General features: G+C 40.5%; 1 protein-coding gene across 5 annotated transcripts in view; it reads right to left on the bottom strand.

Annotated features, from left to right (window-relative positions):
- ATP2B2 (ATPase plasma membrane Ca2+ transporting 2) overlaps positions 1-20,727 on the bottom strand; it is a 1,489,679-nt gene that overhangs the window by 403,143 nt on the left and 1,065,809 nt on the right. For all 5 annotated transcript variants that reach the window (XM_086938944.1, XM_086938947.1, XM_086938945.1 and 2 more), the window contains one exon: positions 4,914-5,156. In XM_086938944.1, coding sequence (XP_086795070.1) covers positions 4,914-5,156 — 243 coding nt within the window. The remainder of the gene's footprint in view (positions 1-4,913; positions 5,157-20,727) is intronic.

The following is a 20,727-nucleotide window of genomic DNA, read 5'->3' as shown; positions in this document are numbered from 1 at the left end:
ATACCTCAAGAAGCTGTGCAAATATTGATTTATTTGTAGGCTAATTTGTTAGATTTTTTGCAAAGATAAGAATTGGAAACAACCTGATGCACACTAACAATAAATCAACAAAAGTTCCTAGATGTTGCACTATTGGTCTCTAATGCAACACAAAATTATATGGCAGCTCTGCACCTATCAAAGGAACAGCTCAATCCCCAGCCTAAGAGGTCAAGATTCTCATTTATATGCTTCACCTGGAAAACTTCACTATTTAACCTTTTTTCTCTTGGCCGAGAGGCTAAAGATCACAAAGCAATAGTCTGATTTGTGGAAAGATTCTGAACCCTCAAGTTGTAATTCTGAGAACGTAATGTATAGCGGGGTGTCAAGAAAAGATTCTAACCACTTCACCATTAACACTATGTGTGCCTTTTTCTTCCTCACCATGATCAGTGCCATTGGAATTAGAAATTGGGGGAAATGGAGGGAAAGAATACAAATCACTGAATCATTTCCCACCATCCAGTTGGTAAAGACATTTTGTAAATAACAGGGATCTGTGAAACAAACTAGATTTGTGAAAATGTCCAGAAATAGTCTTTGAAGCAAAAACATATTAGACAGAATATTTTTGATTTCCAGACTAGATTATCTGATGGAAGTAACACCAGTTCAATCAGCTTGCCTGGACACTGAATACGCTATGAACCAATGTATATCAGCAAAATAGAACTCAACCAACCTTCATTTTTTCAACACTAATGCTGCAAATGAACTGACCGCAGCCCCTTTCTGACAATTTATGTGACATTCATTCATCTGGCTGCCTGTTTTCAATAGTGTCAATTTCTGCTTCGTAGTGTAAGTACCAAAAAGATCATTAACGATCAGACAGGATTGTTGCAAGCTCCTTCCAACTGAGAGAATTCGTTCTCTCATTAGCTGATCAACACTCCAGTGCAATGTTCTGATCTTCAAATGTCATCCCTGCCTCGCCAAAGATAATTGCCATTACTACTAGATTTGAAAGAGGATTCACAGAATTACCACTAACAGGGTGGGTTATAATGAGCAACCATTGTAGACCTTGCTCACAGTGTTAATTGCTGGCTTTCACAGCTGTAAATGCTGTGAGCAAGGTTCCTAGGGGTTATTAAAAAAACACTCTGGACCCTCAACCACTTTGACATTGGTGTTTCTTGGCTCAGAAACAAGAAAGTATGGACCTAAACTTCTTTGACAAGAAACGTCAATGCAGGTGTGCAGTAAAGCATGAATGTATGCCTTTTTCAGGATTCTATTTGTCCTTCTAGGACTCTGTGCACGGTGACACTATTGTTCAGTGCTACAATGCTTGTTCATTCAACATACAGTTATACTGATGAAATGTGTTCACCCATTTGGTTTGATTTAACTTTCCTGTAAGGATATGTCTCATAGAGCAGATCCATCCAATGTGTATAAGGTAAATGCCATCTCTGTGCTGCATTGTGCATTTACAGTATCCAAATAAAGGAAAAAATATATGGCTTCTTGGAGCAATGCTGTGCAGTAACTGGGCTGGAGTTTAAAAATGCTGCAGTGGCACATGCAAAGGCAAAGGGATTTTTACCATGTAGGAGAATCTATTTTTATATGTTTATAAGATACGCCTAAAGTGTGCTTTGTACGTCCACATGGCACATTGCTTAAAATTCATGCACAAAAATTGACAGATTAAATTTTTGAAAAGTGTCATTTTATAGTGGAATTGTCTAAAAACAGTTTCCAGTCCTTAGGTTGAGGCTATATTCTACAAAACAGGCCTAAATATGATTAACATTCGCGATTCACATATCTGCTTTAGAATTTATTAGCAAAATGAACCAAAGATATTTTCCACTCAATTTTCAAAATCTAATTTAGCTGTGAAATCATATTTTTGACCACCACATATAGCAACTTCAGCCATAAACCGGACCTCGTCACTGGTGCAGTTCAACTCATTATCATAGGTAATAAACAATACATGAAATTGTGGCCTACTGTCATCATCATCAAAATCCCTTCTGCTATGAAGGCCATCCACTAAAGGACTCCATCTGACACTTGCCCCCACCACACTTTCACCAAAGGACTACTACCAATCAGCGAAGCACTAGCACCCAGCCTCCACTGACTCAGTCACATTCCCGGACACTTGGAAACATGCCACCATTATGCCCCTGCAAAAAGAAACATCCGCTGACCCAGCCACGCTTTCCAACTACAGACATATCTTCCTCCTACCATACCTGGAAATGGAATTAGAGAATCTAATAAACCAACATCTCAATATTTACCTCAGCAACCACTAGCTCCTCAGCAGCATGCAGTCTGGAATCAGGCCCAACTGCAGTACATCAACAAAACTCATTGCTGCCACAGACAACATACAAATGATCCTTGACAGAGGAGACACTGCAACCATCCTTTTCTTGACCTCTCTGCAGCATTTTACAAGGTCTCATACTCCATCCTCATCAGGCACCTGCAAAGGATTGGCATGCAAGCACTCACTCTCCAGAGGATCTGCTCCTTCTCAATGAACAGAACACAAGATGTCAGCCCAGAATCTTACTCCTCAAAAGCCCGCAAACTCATCTGCAGTGCCCAAAGTTCATCACTCAGTCCCATCGCTTCAACACATAAATGATTCCTCTAGCCAATGTCATCCACACACACACAAGTTCAACATCTTCTCCTAAACCGACAAGCAATTTATACTCTCTCTCTCAGATCGAACCCACAACACAGGGGACAAGTTCTCCACCAGCATGACCTAAGTCGCTAACTGGATGTAAGCCAACTGTATTAAGCTCAACACCAACAAGCCAAATGTAGTGATCTTCATCAAGAACACCTGACAATGGGACCCCAACTTGTGGCGAGATGAACTTGGGCCCAAACTCAGTACAGACTTTAGGAAACACAAAATAACCATCAACAGAAAACTGGACATGACCACACAAGTTAACGCCATCACTGCATCCTGCTTCCACACCCTGAAGGTGATGAGGAAGATATTCAAATGGCTCTCCAGCAACACTAGAATAACTGTCACTCACAACTTAGCCATCAGCAAGTTGGACTATGGGAACACCCTCCACACCGGGACCACCAAGCACCTCACTAGAAGACTGCAAACCATCCAGACCTTGGTAGCCAAACTCATTCTCAACCTCCCACACAAAACTCGCATCACACCATACTTTAGGAAACTCCACTGAATCTCAATACACAAATGCACCAAATTCCAACTCCTCACAGATATTCACCCAGTCACCTCAGCTCTGCAGGGCTCCTACATGCACACATCCCACACGTACACAGTACCAGATCAGAAGGACAGGTGTTTGTATACATTACTTCCACTCCACATCAGAGCCTTCTACTCCCTGTTTGAATTTCGCAAGAAGCTGAAGAACGGGCTTTTCAAATAACTAACCTACCATTGACAGGGCTAGGCACACACACCTGCTCAGTGCCAGAATTCCCTTGCGGGTTATAGTGCATTTTACAAATACACATAACATATATTTGTGTCAAAAGAAGAATTGAAAAAATAGACTGAATGTATATCACACACCATATGGCTGTAATTACCTTGATAGTTAGGATATTATCATTTTTTCTGTTAATTTTCAAAAGAATTTAAGAAGGACATTCTCTATTAAGTATTTAGAGTGTAACAAGTCAACCCACATTTTTATGTTTTAATACAAATATGAAATACAAACTAAATGCAATATTTTTCTGAAAAAAATCGCACAGAAATATCTTCTAAATATGCTTAAAGGTAAGCAGGTACAAATTCCTACAAAAGGGAATAGATTTGTTGCTTTTGTGTTTTAGTGTGCAAGCAAAATTACATCTTGTAAACTATGTATCTCTGGAGAAGAATTGTTCAACGCTGAAAGAAATATTTCATTTGCAGAAATGGCTCCTGGAGAATAGCCTGGCACTGCAATGCTCTAAAGGAAAATTAAAATTGCTCTGAGGTGAACTGTCTGCCAAGTTTATCACATCTCGCATACTGTATTAGACCTTGAAAGACACCCCGAAGGATTATTACGTGGTAGCACAACTCTGTTATAAAGACGCGTCTTTTAATTCCTTATTTATATTCCACTTTATTTTGAAAATATTATGCTAACAGCGTATCTTAATTGGTCATGAATGGCACTTTTGTTGTTTCTCCATTTGTTCGACCTTTGAATATTAAACATTCTAAGCATTTTACACCAGAATTTGCACCCTGTGATAAACTCCCATCACAATAGACATACCAAAGACTGACAATAAAACATTGCACCTGACAGCTTGGAGTAGAAACTGTAACACCACGTGATAACTGGAAAAACATCACAACAGGAGTCACAATAAAACTATCACTCCTCATGCCTTCTGATCTGATAGAATTTTCATTCTATACGGAGTCGTGATCCTTCACCCAAATCATTAGTACACTACTGGAAACAACATGTGCAATGAGGAAACACAAGAAAACGCCTCAACGCCTCATCAAGGGTAGCAAGCAATATATAAATGCAACCTTTCCCTCTTCTATTCCTCCACTATCCTTCTCAATCCAAAGAACAGACTACCATATCCACTGCTTAAATTATTTTAACATTTTCACAATATTTAATTCACCCATAATCCTTTTGGGTTCCGGAGTAGCAAGCTACTCACAGAAAAAGTGCTGCCTCGTCAGGAGTAGTAAGCGCTATATAAATGCAATTACAATACAAGTACTGCATGTGCACAGTTAGGTTTTGTCATCATTCCAAAAGATTCAAATATGTACCAATTTGCATTTTGATGTCATATAAGCATAGCATTCCAAAATAAAACTAAAAAAGTGCTGCTTAGGCACAATAAATATTAAAACATCAACAACATGAACTTACCAGGACTTTAGTAGTGTAAGCACTGTTAATGGCGATAGCATCCACCAATATATCCAATGTTTTGGCTGATAAAGCATCCGGGTCAGGGATCTCCTTGTACCGAACATCGCCTACGTAGACTTGCACCACTGTCATCCTGTTTGTTGTCAAGGTTCCTGTCTTGTCAGAACAGATGGCGGTGGCATTGCCCATGGTTTCACAGGCATCCAAGTGGCGCACCAGATTGTTGTCCTTCATCATTTTCTGGAAGGAATAATCAATCACGATTCAAAATTAGTTGGACGGAGTGTAGATACACACATAAAACAGTCCAAACAAAAACATTTTTATTGTGTCATTTGCCAATGAGACAACAAGATACGAGATTAAATGCTTGCTTTATTGCCGAAGAGCTCAATTTAGGATCAAATTCCAAAAGATTGTATATCTTTTGAATTTAATGTTTTGATATCACTTACAGCTGCATCGATTTATATTTAAAATGTATAACTAACAGGTCAACTTTCTTCAAAACATAACAGATTACAAATTGCAGGTGACAATAAACCTGTACAGCCATCCTTGAAATCAGTTGTAAGGCTGCATTTCATTGCTTCCAACATAATTTATTTACCACGAATATTAACTTCTTGAAAAGCAGATTTGATCTAGTGATTCACTGGCTTATCTTCCAGTCTGAGAAATTCACTGTACATCTCTCAATATCAAATTAAAGAAAAAGTGAAATCTAATATAAATATGTGTGATATAAAAAATATTTGTGTGCTTTCAGGTACTTTCCAAATTACAGGTTTTCATCTCATTGTGGTTTCTTTAGTTTGCTCTCAACAGGACAGCGTACACACAGCATACATTACAGTGAGGTGCTCCTGCTGCAAGTGACAGTATTTATTTATTTAGATAACGACATTTCTGCGTCTTGGAATTAGCTTCTTTCTTTAATAACGAAGATAATTGATATAGTAAATAGTGTTGCATGATAAGCTGAAACCCAGAATATACGAAATACTGATTTAATTCCCTGGTATGCAAGCTGCATAACCGCATTGACAGGTTCCCTATAAAACAGAGCATAGTGCCTGTGGTATACTCTTCAGATCGATGCAAAACGATCTCTGACCAAAAAACATCTGTTGATGACCCCTTATTGGGGCACAGCTCTCACGTGTGGCACTTGCATATATAAGCTCTCCAGACTGGCCCTCCATCGAGTGGTGGGGGAAGCAGTCGACCATTGTTTTCAGGAGGACAACGATTCTATGAAAGCGCCAGGTCCAGATGGGGTACCCTCAGATTTGATCAAAAGTAATCTTCACCTGTGGGCACCCTTGCTGTCGAATGTTTTTAAGGCAGCAATACTCGGTCAAATTCCATCTCTTAATAGAAGGTAGCAGTTGTGGTACCCATTTTTAAAAAAGGAAACAGGAATGACCCCACATGTTTCTGGCCAATTTCCTTAATAGATACTACATGTTAGGTTATGGGGGGGGGGGGGGGGGGTGATTCTAGCATGTTTGGAGTTAATGCTTCCGGATTATTTGCCAATACCCAATATGGTTTTAGAAAGGGGATGGGCACAAATGAACAGTGTCTTAACCTGTCCCTGATTATGGGCAAGTACATGAAGGCCAGGGGGGTCTCGCTTCACCTGGCCTTCATGGACCTGTCCAGCGCAATTTACACTGTTTGTAGGGGAAAGCTATGGACAATGATGGGGGAAATGGGCTTTGAAGAGACCCTTATTTCCCTATTACGCAGGCTACATGAATCCACCACTGTGGCTGTGCACTTTGGACCAGGAGGTGAGAAGACCAGGCCCATTGCCACCACGGAAGAGGTGCGCCAGGGTTGTATCCTGGCACCCTTCCTATTTCTTGTATATACTAATGGTCTACAGTCATTCTTGACTAAACAGCAACTGGATTTTCCAAGAGCAGGAGGTATACCGGTCCCTCTGTTGGCCTATGCCGATGATACGGTATTAATTACACTGACAGCCAATAGTTTACAAAAGTCCCTGACCGCCTTCACTGATTTTATGTTATGACTGGACCTCAAAGTAAATTATGGTAAATCAATTATTATGATTTGTGGTCCAGAAAAAAACAAGACTAGGAAGTTCATTGTGAATGGAAAAATCATTGAGAAGGTGCCCAATTTTACCTATTTAGGTAATGTTTTTAACAGCAAATTGAGTTGGGATAAACTAATTATGACAAGGGCCCAACAGACCAGTAGAATAACAGAGGGGCTGTTTCGTTTTGCATGTAAATTAGGACATAGACTGGTTACTGAAATGATAATTTTATATAAATCCAAATGTTTATCTGTAGCTACTTTTGGGGCCGGAGTATGGGGTTATCATAAGAGTTATCAGATTCAGGTTTTAGAGAACACATTTTTAAAAAGGCTTTTAATGATTCCGAGTAGTACTTCAACCTCATTTTGTCACTCAGATGTGGGCCTGGAATACGTGAAAGATAGGATAAACATTGCACCCCTTATCCTATGGGGAAAAATCTGGTCTTCAGAGAATTTGACATTCACTAGTAGTATTCTTAAAGATTGTATGAACCTGGATAATGCAATGTGACTCCCTTGGCTGCGTTATGTTAGGGATACTTTTTATAAGATTGGCCTAGAGGAATGTTATAATACCCAGATACTATTGAGTCTAATATGAAAATGATTATAAAAAATGCATACCACACAGAATTAAGGATGTCAGACCAGGGCAGGGGAACGCCAGATGATGGGGCATTAGGTCCCCAGCAATTTCTTTTGTCTTTTACTTCGCATGTACAATCGCGTTTTCTGTTGACCACATTTTGACTGGGAACATTGCATTTTTTAGTGGCCTATCCCAAACAGGCTGGCTGGTGTGAGAGACTAGTCCGCTCTCCTTGTAATAACCTGGCCAAACAGAGTACAATGCATTTTATGTTGTTCTGTTCCCTGTACAAATACCCTAGAGCACGCTATATTAAACCTATATTGAACGTTATTAGGCCCTGCTCTCATCAAGAGGGCTATGCCTATTTAAGGGCACTATCTACGGCTGTAATTTCTTGTGTAGTACTTAGTTTTATTAGAACTGCATTTATAATCAGGAAACGTTATGAAGTGTGAAAATGAATCTAATTTTATTCATTTTACTAAGAATTTTCTATTTAGTCAATTGTACAAACTGAGGTTGCGATAGCTATGATGATTTTAAAATTGATTAATTTTGCTTGTTTTTTAAGATCTATGAAAGGAAACGTGTGAATTTTTTTAATGTTTATAGATGTTCTATTGTGTAAACCTTTATGATTCTAATGAATCGAATAAAGTTATTTGAACAAACAATTCCATGGATAGTAAGGGGTAATATGGAGGTCTGCAAGATGATACTAAGGATTAAATGTATGAGGATTTCAAAGGGGAACAGAGTCACTCTCCTCAAGGAACTGGTAAACAGAAGTAAAATGGGACAACTGAAACTCAAAAGTGTCCTGTCTGCTTCATGAGAAGAATTAGGGCCTAATTTAGAGTTTGGCGGATGGGGTTACTCAGTCACACGCAGGACGGATAGCCCATCCACCATATTACAATTCCATTATCTCCTATGGAACTTGTAATATGGTGGACGTGATATCTGTCATGTTTCTGATGGAGTTACCAGTCCGCCAAACTCTAAATCCGACCCTTAGTCAAGACTCACTGATCTCTGGCTACTGCTTTGGAAAGACTGTGCTGTTTTGATTTTGAAGACATACGCTAACCCATTGTATGAGTGTAATAAAGCTGTATATGACTGTCTTTGTTAATTAACATAGAATATGGTAGACCTGAAATGGTCTTTCTGAGGAACCAACTCCTAATCAGAAATTAACGACAGATTCAAACAATACTAACAGATGCTGTATACTCAGCTCCCTCTTCTCTGGTGGATGATAACCTTGTATCAGTGGCTTGATCACATTACTCAATGATTGTAGAATGGCCTTAGAAGGACCTATAAACATATATGAAATTAAAGATGCTATAAGAGCGACTTCTAAGAATTATTTGCCAAGACCCCATAGGCTACCAACTTAATTCTATAAAATAGTTGTTACCCAAACGTGTACCAATCCTCATTAATTATCCAGTAGAATGGCCACTTAAGAGCTGTCCCATACCATGAAGGAGAACATTTTGGTAGATCTGCTCAATACAAGTAAGGACAGATTGAAAAAAATACTCTTACATACACTTTTTACACTTAAACCAAAATCTTAGGCAAAATGTTCACAACTAGACTTAATGCTCTGATTCATCCACATCAGGGCAGATTTACACCAGATGATGACACTAATCTCAGATGAATCATTCACATCTTAGCAGATGCGCCAGTTAAATAGCCATTGGCATTAGTTGTAGCACTAGACATAAACGTTGTTTAATTTATTATGATATGCCTACTTTGAGGCAGTTCTGAAAAAATAGGATGTTGCACACTAATGCTGAGTTGTGTAAAATGTCTTTACTTAAATGCTTTGCCAAAATGAAAACTGGCCATGTCCTCTCAATGGGGTGGATGGCTGAGTGGGGTAGCATGAAAGGCTGGCCATGGTCGCCCATTTTATTGGAACTATCAGGTACTCAACGTATGATCTCAATGTGTAATTGACAAACTCTTTGTGTCAAGGACCCTACTGAGCAATTACAAGAGCTCATGGCATGAGAAGACATGTTTGTTCACTCACAGGACTAACATTGGACTTGGCAAAGGTGTGTTGTTTTCCGGCCACCAAAATAAAACAGATGCTCAACCCCAATATGGTCCCTCACTTTTGATATAGGTGTCAAGGTTTACCACATGGATGCTGACATAATAGCAGATAACATTGTGAGAATTTGGGTTGTTGGTTGACTGGGGTGTTGACCCTGGTCAAGCAACAGCCCAAATCACTGGCAGGGTGAATCACAAAAAAACACTATATTAAACTGTGCCTAACACTAGCTTGGCACAAAATGCAGTTAATCTTAACTTGGAGGCAATGTGTAAAGCATTTATGCAACACACCAAACAGTAAAAAGTTAAAACACAACACAAAAAACCCCAAACAATTTAGAAAAGTAGAGTACATTTAAATTATTATTTGACATCAAAACAAACAAAAATCCCATCAGTAGAATTGGAGTAATGAATATTTAAAGTTTTTAGTAAAATCTATAATCTAAAACATCAAACCACCCACCACAGATATCTATTGCAGAAAAAATAAAGGGTTGAGCCTGCATCACCCTCTAAAGCATAGGCCATCTAGTTGCGCAAGACAATGATAAAGTCCAAAAATATGGCCGACCGTGATGGAGTGGTTTATGGATACAAGAATCTGATTGGGCCCAGTCGGCGCTTACCTTCAGACTTAGAGGAATTTTCAAGAAAAATGTTCTGAGAAGGTTATATTTAGCAGGCGACATCAAAGGAGGCAGTGTTATCGGCAGGGGGTCTTTCTGTCGAAGCCACTATGAAGATTCTAGGTTTAGATGTAGTGATATTTATGGAAGTTAATAATCGCCAGCAGGGCGAGGCAGGAGGCAGACTCAAAGTCAAGACAACCCACATAGCACCTTGGATGGATTGATGAGCAAGTTGCTCCCATTCCACCCTTTTTTTTTAGAGCATTTTTGGCCCAAAATTCTTTAAGCCCTCAGTTTTAGACTTTGCCATCTGGGCACATTTGGCACTACAACCAAGGGTCCTGAACTGGTGGGACAGCGCTTGGGATTTTAGGACTCAGGCAAAGGCGAAGATGCAGGCCTCAAACAAAAGGGCTGCCCTCTGAGGTTAAAGGCAGGTCCAGGTAGCAAAGTAGCCCTTCCAGGTACAGCAAATCATCAGCCTTGCAGAGGGCACAGCAGGTCACAGCAGCAGGCTGTCCATTGAGATTACCTGCACAGGTCCAGGAGTGAACTGAATAGTGGGTCTGAGGGGTCTATTTTTATAACTGCTGCCCTTCCTCTGGACGGTGAGAGAAGCTTCTTGAAAGTCTCTTTGAAGGTTATGGAATTTCCTAAATCCCTGGCTCCACGCTGGCTGCATGGGGAGGTGATAAATCCTTTGTGTGGAGGCTGAGCATAGCCTCATCAGTTGCAAGTGGGGCTGTGCTCAGCTCCGCCCCCCATCCTACCAGAAGTGGACACTTCAGGCACACCTAATCCCAGTATTGCGTGGCTGTCTGGGAGGTATTCACAAAGGCTGTCAGTTACACCCCCACAAGTACAAAAGGGCTAAGGGTAGGAAAATGCCAAGCGGCATTTTTTGGATTTTTTTATTACAATTTTATCGATACCAAACAGGAACTGGTTACCTGGTCCCAATCAAAAGCCAGCACTCAGTAAATGTAGCAAGGCAACCCAATGTTATCCTACAGGACAGGTAGGCCTCACAGTAGAGAAAAACAAATGTAGGAGTTACATTTTGAGGCAGGTTAATATCTGTACGATTCTCAATATCTGGGGAACAATATATTTTCTCAAAATGAGCTATCCAATCATCATCTACTATGTTACAATCGAGGGGCGAGCTCTCATCTTTACAGAACAGGGGTTGATTTATGATTGCCCAAATTTTCCCACTGTCTCTCAGGACCTCAGATGATACAAGTTGGGTCCACGCCTCCTCTTTTAGCTCGTGTCTTCTTGCTTGTATAGCATGTTTATAAGCTTTCCTTAAGCTTGCTATTAGTCTCCTATCTTTAGGGCTGGTTTTCAGGGACTTAAGTAGGGCCGAGTGTGCCCTTGTACATTTTCCGTTAAACCATCTTTTGCCTGGTTGTCTGTTCTGTTTTTTACCAACCTGTAGACTATAATTTATTTGTTTACAGATGGTCTCAAAAGCATCAACCACCTGTGAACCAGGGGAGTAATTATTTAAGCATGTAGCTACCTCAGGTTCTACCCTAGATAAAACATCCTGCAGAAATATTTCCGGGACCACCTTGGACCACTTTAATCTACGGCCCTGATCTTTCAGTGTCAAGTCCTTCCCACCCTTAAGTGATGCAGTCTTAAAACCCAAAAAGTCCCCCGGCACCATCTCCATTATAACAGGATTATGATTGCTAAAAACAGAGACCTCAGTTTTATACCTTAAAACCCTAACTAAAATAAAAGACGTCAAACAATATAATCTATGATTGTACCCAAGTCTTTCCCTTTGAACGTGGGGGCCCTATGGCCAGCCTCCCCGCATTCTGACTCATATAGGTTCCAGTTGGCCAAAAAGTTCTAAAGTTCCTCCCCCCGCTTTGAATGTTCAAAATGTATGGGGATCGAGTATAGGGGACGCTCATATTCTACATTGGCACAAAATTGATTGCAGGGGTGAATATTAAAGTCCCCCATAAGTATAATCTCATAAGCACTTGAATTTATGCTATATGCTGACAATTGTTTTTCCAATAAATCTAAATTATGATTAATATGTTCACTAGCACAAGAATTATAAAAATTAATGAATAATATTTTAGGAGTGTCAGGAGCTGACAATTCCACTATTAGACAGTTTTGAGAACGTGAATCAAGTTGTACTAAAGTACCCTTTAGCTCTTGTTTAAATAGGCTGATTAAACCCCCTTTGGCTCTACCTGCATTACTAAATTTTGCCGGGATGCAGATTTGACTATATCCATCCAGAGAAAAACTGTTTAGGGGATCCCATGTCTCTTGAAGAGCTATTATATCAAAAGTTTTTAACAAATCTATCCATTTTTCATTTCCAGTTTTTGCCTTTATTCCCGCAACATTCCAGCTCATAATCCTACAGGCTGAAGACTGAGTCTGGGTTGCTAATTAGTCAGTCGTTCTCCTCCATTGAAGTTTATGGATTAAACGGTTGACCAGTAATAGGCCCGGGTCCGCTGGGCCAACAGACCTTAGTGGAACATTCTGGGCCCCTGGGAGGTTCTGTGTGAGGGGGACAGCATTCTGATGAGAAACAAAATATTTGCTTGTCCAAGCAACGAGGTGCCATGAGTTTTTGGTGGGAGGGGGATAAAAGTAGCCAGAGGAAGCGTCCTAATGCCAGAGTTTTGCAGTTCGGATTCATCCCAAAATAGGCGATCCACAGCATTAGTTTTATCAAAATTTACAACAACGCAATCCCCTTCTAGATTCTTTGGCAAAGGCTGACCCACCCTACTCTTCTTACCATACTAATACTAGTGGATATATCTATACCCCCACTAGAATACTGTCTACACCACTTTCTAGATTTGTCCATGAGTTCCTGTGTGCTTTCACTGGCATTCAGCCCCAAAGGTGGAATCCCTGTTAATACTGCCACTAATGGGGCTGCATCGGGGGGAGATGTAGTTTAGTCTGACATGGGGCACTAGCTATCTCATTTTCGGTCTGATGGATTAGAGCCGGTTTTTGTATATTTGGCTTTACTGGTAAGTTAACCATAAGAGGAGGGGGCCTAGGGGTTGCCTCGGTGGCTGTGGTGGCAAGAGATAAAATGGCACTAGATTGTATTTTACTTGTTGAAGCAGTTGGTGCCATAATCACATTATGCCCTGTTTTAGTTATATGTGATTCCTGTGGGCATGTCCCTGCGACAAACAGCCCACAATATTCTTTTACAAAGGCATCAATAGCTTCACATCTTTTAAGTAGCCCAGCGACACAAGTGTTTAAAGTGTCCACAATATCCTTGGCAATAGCTACCAGAGCAGGTTCTAAATGAGAGCTAAACATTCCCTCTAATTTAGCACTGAGTTTATTCGCAATTAAGTCTTCCAAATTGGCCGCTTGGTTAATCACATGTTTAGTCTTTCTCAGGCACTTCTTTGTTGATCGGCCCCCCTTCGCCTGTAGAACCGTACTGCTTAATGTGTCTTCATGGGATGACAACGACGCCAGAGTTTCTAATCCTAATACAGGGGCTGTCGATGTGGGACAACTTAAGTCAACAGAAGGCATTATTTGTGGCTGCTGAGTATCTTAATTTCCTCCATCCACAATGAGATCAAGTGATCTCGAGTCAGCCTCCAACGCCGATAGGGGCATACCCAACTCCTTTTCTGCATTAGCAATTTCTTTGCTGATAACGCCCACGGGCTGAGGTCAAATATGAGATGACTGTATCAGCTTTCTGAGGAACTTTAGCTTTCTTGCCCCCTTGCCCCCCATTACATAGTTGTTCCTCTTACCCATATCGTGGTTTTCAGGGGGGTGTCCCAGATCGGCCTCGTCTGGCCCCGGACGGCCACAGATGGCCCTCCCTTTGCCCGGGCTTAGCCCGGCACGTCCCGTGACGCAGAGGAAGCCTCTGCTCTTTAAGCACCTCCTGGCGCGAGATTGGCGTCAGTGGGAGGTGTTGCCGCTAGTATACCTGGGAGCTGTAGTCTCAACCCTCTGCTGCCGCTCGATGTTGCTGTCAACGGCAGTAGGGGAGACCAACAGCGTCAGGACCCCAGGTGCAGCAGGCTCGAGTTCAGGTGGGTGTCCGGTTCCCCCGCAGCAGCGAAAATGACCCCCGCTCCACTGAGGGAGCCTCTGCTCTTTAAGCGCCTCCGGGCGCGAGATTGGCGTCAGTAGGCGGTGTGGCCGCTAGTCTACCTGGGAGCTGTAGTCTCAACCCTCTGCTGCCGCTCGATGTTGCTGTCAGCGGCAGTAGGGGAGACCAACAGCGTTAGGACCCCAGGTGCAGCAGGCTCGAGTTCAGGTGGGTGTCCGGTTCCCCCACAGCAGCGAAAATGACATAGTCATATTTATATTGTGCTTTGATATGCTATGCATAAGATGAAAATTATATACGCTTTTCTTATCAAATACTGTTCCTATGATTTGTTGACTCCTTGTTACATCAAATGTTGTTCATCAGTTCCTATATTATAATGCATTACTATATTTATCTGCCTTGCCTCTCTCTATTGCCTCTATTTCTCATTCTCTATTGCTTTCTGCCTGTGAGGAGATTGGGTTTTTTCTTTGTTTTTCGTTGGCCTCCTTGGTTGTCCCTCCATGATCCTCTCTCGTATGCATTTTATCTCTGATACTCTTCGCCTAGTAGGTTCTTTTTTCTTTCTTCTTCTGTTTCTTCTTTTCTTTTTTCTCTTTCCTGTTTCTCTATCTGCAATCTTTTGTTATTCCTTCTTTTCTAGAGTCTCCTGCTGGTGTTCATGGTCTGTGTCTTCATTGGTTCTGTTTTGTCTTTTTTGCGCGGATGCTTCTGTTTTGGGATTCTTTTCTCTGGCATCAAGTAGTAGTTGGTTTTTTGCTTTTTTGCTATTATGCCAGGTTTGAACGTCTTATCCCTAAATGTGCGTGTTTTCAATCATCCTGCAAAGAGGGCAAAAAATGTGGATTACTGTAAAAGCCTTTCTAGTGACCTAGTATTGTTACAGGAAACAAAAATATTGTATAAAGAAGCTCTATTGTTACGGAAAGAGTGGGTGCTTGATGTTGTTTGTTCTGAGGCCTTTGGTAAGAAGAATGGAGTGGTGACTATGATTTACAAAGGTTCGGGTTTGACTGTTGTGGCTGCGGAACATGATTCTGAGGGTAGGTGGTTGCTGACTCGTTTATCCAATGGTTCTCTTGATAACTATATCATGAACATTTATGCACCGAATAGTGAGGATCCATCTTTTTGATGTTCTATTACTAAAAAGCTTTCTGATGTTCCTCATAATGGTAATTTCATTGTCGGAGGGGACTTTAATATCCCAATGGATCCTATTTTGGACAGACACTCTGCTTTTAAATTTCATCCTTCTAGGGCTCATAAACAGATGTCTAACATGTGTTCCTCCTCTAATTTTACTGATGTGTGGAGATTACATAATCCCTCTGGTAGTGAATTCACGTTTTTCTCTTCTCCTGACCCTAGCTTTTCTCGTATTGATTATCTCTTAGTTTAGCTCTTCTTCGATACTCTTTGACTCCTGTTATTCATCCTATTCTTGTCTCTGATCATGCTGCGGTTTCATTTACGCTCCACAATGTGTCATCAACCAGGGAGCCCTGCACTTGGTGCCTGAATTCAGAGATTTTGCATGATCAGACTCAAGTTGCCTTCATCAACAAGGATATTGAGCAATTTTTTCTTGAAAATTAGTCTTCGGTTAGTTCTCCTATGGTTTTATGGGACCCTTCTTAATGTACGATCAGGGGGCAGATTATTAACAAAATGCAAAAAGGAACTCATATCAAAAAGGAACTTGCTGCTTTAGCGGATAACATTAAGCAGAAAGAATCTCTATATAGAACTTCTACAGATAAGGCGCTCTACAAGATATCAAAAATCTAAAATATTCTTACAATTCTATTGTAATTAAGAGAGCTCAAATTGGCGTACAGGTGCAAAAGTCTAAACTACTACTCCTAAAGAACCGAGCAGGGAAGGTTTTGGCAGCTACGTTAAAGTTCCAGGAGTCTAATATCAGATCAGCACAGATATCCTGTATAAGCGACAGTTCTGGTGCTAAGAAATTTCAAACTAAGGATATCCTTAAAGTTTTTCGTGAGTATTATAGTAACTTATACACTCCTCAAAATCAATCTTCTCTTGATCAATGTCAACAATTTTTAAACGCGGTTCCTATCCAAACTGTTTCTGATGGGGCAAAGTTGGGGGGACCGATTGAATCCGAGGAAGTTGTTTCTGCTATCAAATCCACCCACTCAGGTAAAGCTCTGGGTCCAGGTGGTTTTCCCAATCTTTTTTATAAAACCTTTCTTCCATCTTTTGTACCTCGTCTCAAATAAGTTTTTGTCAGGCTCGGTTTCTGGCTCTGCGGCGGAGGCTACTATTGTAGTAATCCCTAAGGAGGGTAAAGATCATTTGGATCCTAAAAATGTTTGCCCTATATCTCTCCTAAATATGGATGCTAAAAATGTTGCCAAGATCTTGGCCAAACATCTGGAACCATATATTCCTCTACTTATTCACCCATCGCAAACTGGCTTTGTTAAAGGTAGGTTGGCTAGGGATAGTATTCGAACATTTTGTCATATCCTGGGGAAAGCAAAATTATCCAGCTTGCCTGCGGCGGCTCTTGCCCTCAATGCCGAAAAGGCTTTTGATAAGGTCTCATGGCCTTTTTTTTTACAAGCTGTACTTCGGGCCCAAAATCTTGGAGATCCCTTTGTTAATATGGTGATGTCTTTGTACGTACATTCTCGGGCAAATATTAGGGTTAACGGTGCTACCTCTTCTTTTGTTTAAACTGTGTTAGGATACTAGACAAGGGTGCCCGTTATCACCTCTTTTGTTTTTATTATCTATTGATCCTCTTCTTCGTTTACTGAACCTTAATCAAGATATTAAAGGGTTTCAATTTGGCTCCACTTGTGTCAAAACAGCTGCCTATGCAGATGATGTGCTTATTTTTTCCGATGATATAGTTACTGCAATTCCTGCTATTTCCAAGACTATTAATCTATTTTATAGTGTTTCTGGTTATACTCTCAACAAAGATAAAACGGAAATGTTTCCCCTCAATGCGTATTGTTTTCCTGCACACATGGGGGATGCTGGCTTTAAATGGCAATCGAAGCGTATTAAATATTTGGGGATTTGGTTTTGCAGTACTATCACAGATACGGTCTCGTACAATGAAGCTCAACCTCTACTTAAGGTTCGTCAACTTCTGAACACTTGGTCACCTAAATATATTTCATTGTGGGGATGTCTTTCAACTTTAAAGATGATGATAACGCCCATTATTAACTTTGTGTCCTCAATGCTTCCTGTTAAGTTGTCTCCGTCTTTTTTTCATGAAATTGATTCCCTCACTTCAAAATTCCTCTGGAGTGATAAGAGCTCCAGAATAGCATATAAACACTTGAGGAAACCTTATGAGATGGGAGGTTGCAATTTTCCTGATTGGGATCGATACCAAGTGGCTTTCTTAGCCTCCCAAGGGGCTCTTTGGTTTTCTACAGACACTTTACATACTCCACCGTGGGTATTTATTGAGCGAGAATTATCTTCTCCTCTACCTACCTCTTCTTTTTTAACTGTGTCCACATTGTCTATTCCTTTTTCTCGTGCTATTATTTTGGATACTATTGCTGCAGTGAAAGAGATTGATAAGAAAGTATCTAAACCAATCCATAAGTCTAGATGGTCTTCTTTGCGGCACAATCCTAAAATTAAGATTGATATTGACTCGACTTTGGTGGCCTACTGGACTAACAAGGGAATCACCCTTGTCCAACATCTTTATGATTCTAATCATGATCCATTACCTTTTTCTTCTTTAGCTCGGCAGTTTTCTCTCACTAATTTCGATTTTTATACACTTTTTACAGTCAAAGTTGCTGTGGCTAATGCTCATTTTGATCCGGTTTCCCATACAGTTTCCCTCTTATCTATGTGGTATAAATCAGACCATGTGGCTTCTAAGATTTACAAACTTCTATCTTCCACACCGCCTTTGTTGACTACCGTTACACAACAGAAATGGCTACATTATTTTGACCATGCTCTTTTCAAACATATCTCTCCAGAAACTTGGCAACTTATTGGGAGACTTTCTCTTCGTAATAAGATTGCCCCCTCTCTAATTCAGTCTAAATTATTTTCTCTTAATCTGTTGCATTGGACACCGGTCCACCTGCACTCTCTTAATCTTAAAGATAATGACCTCTGTTGGAGTTGCAACTTAGTCGCTGGTACCCATCAGCATATGTTTTTTTAATGCTCTTTACTCCAACCTTTTTGGGAATTGGTTCATAAGCATCTTATGCTAATCTTTAACATTAAATATCAGCTTTTGCTACCTCTAATTTTGTTGGGTCCATGGGCTACACTATTACCATTACCGCGGGATTCTTTAGATATGCAATTATTAGATTTGTTGTTGACAATTGCTGTAAAAATTATTCTTACGGAGTGGAAATCATTTGGATCCATATCCTATCATACATGGTGGGTTTGGGTCTCTTTTCTCCTTGGGGCTCACACCTCTGTGGAGGAGAACCATCTTTCTCCCTTTATTTCTAGTGGGGTATGGAGATCATTGGATAGATATATGGACTTAGCTGCGCAAGGTTTGGTAAAGCAATGTCCCTTTGTGTTGTCTCCTTAATTTTTTTTTCCGTCTTTATATTGCAGGAGACTCTCTATTCTCTACTCTCCATTCTCTATTCTCTCTTCTCTTCATTCTCCACGTTTCACTCTCCCTTATTCTCTTTTTCTTTCTTCTTTTCTTCTTCCAGTCTTTCTCTTTTTTCTCCTTCCTTTCCTTTTCCTTTCTTTTGATCAATTGTTATCAAGCAATGCATCTGACTTTATAATATGGTTCTTTTATGATCTTGTTTCTGCAATGTACTATTACATAGTTATGTAGGAACTATATTTGACAGTATTTTCTCTGAGTTTGGTATTTCTCTTTTGTCAGGGTATTGCTTTTTATTGTATTTAACTATTTATATGTTCTTTCTAATTTAATAAAATATTAGAACAAAAAAGATCATAAGAGCATTGTGATCTCCCCACTGTGCTTCTGATACTGCACCATTGGAACATCACTGCAGGAGATGCTGTGGGACAAATATATAGTCTATAACAGAGGGCCTTCCTACACTTCTATAGGTCGGTTTACTTCATCCAATACCCTAAACAATGATTATAGCATCTACTAAGTCCAGGGAGGCAATGGAATGCCTTGGCTCCATCCCCTCAGCATCCCACGGTGCATTATCAGTAGTGGAGCTCATTCAGCCCAATTCTAGAGGGTCTTTGCCAAGCTCAGCCTTAGAGTCCACATATAATAGGAGATGAGGGAGAAGCCTTTCTACAGCCCCTGATGTTTCCAAGTCCATCAAAAAACTAAAGAGCCCCTCAAAAGAATGACAATAAGAATTTGAAACATCATTATTATAAAAATTGACCAGATAGAAACAAAAGTAACTGAAGCTATCCTTGACAAAAAGGGCTTGGCTGTCAGATGGTACAGTGGATACTTCTAATCTAAGACTAAGTTTAATGCATATAGAGAGACCAATACTAGCCCTCCCCTGAGAAGAAGCCAGGGCAAGGCTGGAATAGCATGAACATCCCTTACACTAAATGGGGAAGACATACCAGGTCTACTGCATAACAACAACATCGAATTTATAAATGAAGGAAAACCAATCTGGATTTACTACATTGTCTTTTAACCCAGCTACATTCCAGCTAACAAGTGAAAATGAGTCCTTTAGGCTTGCCGTCCCTACTTCACACCCTGTTTCCTGGACTTCATCTCCTATGGACACAGCAGTGAAAACAATGGCAAACTTTGGATAACCCTGCATATCCGGAGCCTCAATGGGGCATTGATACACAACGAGGATATCTGCATATGTGGAACAAAAGGGTACTTCTTTAGGATAGTAGGTAGGTGATTGGGCAACAAAATGGTGTATGCTACTTTCAGATTTAATGGGCTCACCTATCCTTGTCTGAACAGAATGCCCAGGGGCAGGTTGTGAATACTGGCACCTAGTGGACAGAGGAAGTTAGTACAGCTCATAAAGATCCAAGAGTGGTGCAAAACAGTTCTTACATACAATGCGATGATCGCCAAATATACCATTACCCAGGGATATCTTGATCTAAAAGGGGTTTAGAAGCCGATGGCAAGGGTCTCCAGAAGAAACTCAGGGGCACTAAATTAATTGCAATATCCCAAGTATGAGCCGATAGGGCTGAGCCAAGTTGTTTTTTATTACGGCTGGGTGCCTAAAATGAATGATTACACAGTTCCCATGAATCGCCTTCCGGGACCAATTCCGGCCACACACCGTAGCATCAGGATGTTCTTATAGTCCTGAATATTGACTCTAC

The sequence above is a fragment of the Lissotriton vulgaris genome, chromosome 9, assembly GCF_964263255.1.
Source record: "Lissotriton vulgaris chromosome 9, aLisVul1.2, whole genome shotgun sequence".
NCBI lineage: Eukaryota > Metazoa > Chordata > Amphibia > Caudata > Salamandridae > Lissotriton > Lissotriton vulgaris.
The sequence above is the reverse complement of the archived record's forward strand: the minus strand, read 5'-3'. Positions and strand labels throughout refer to the sequence as shown.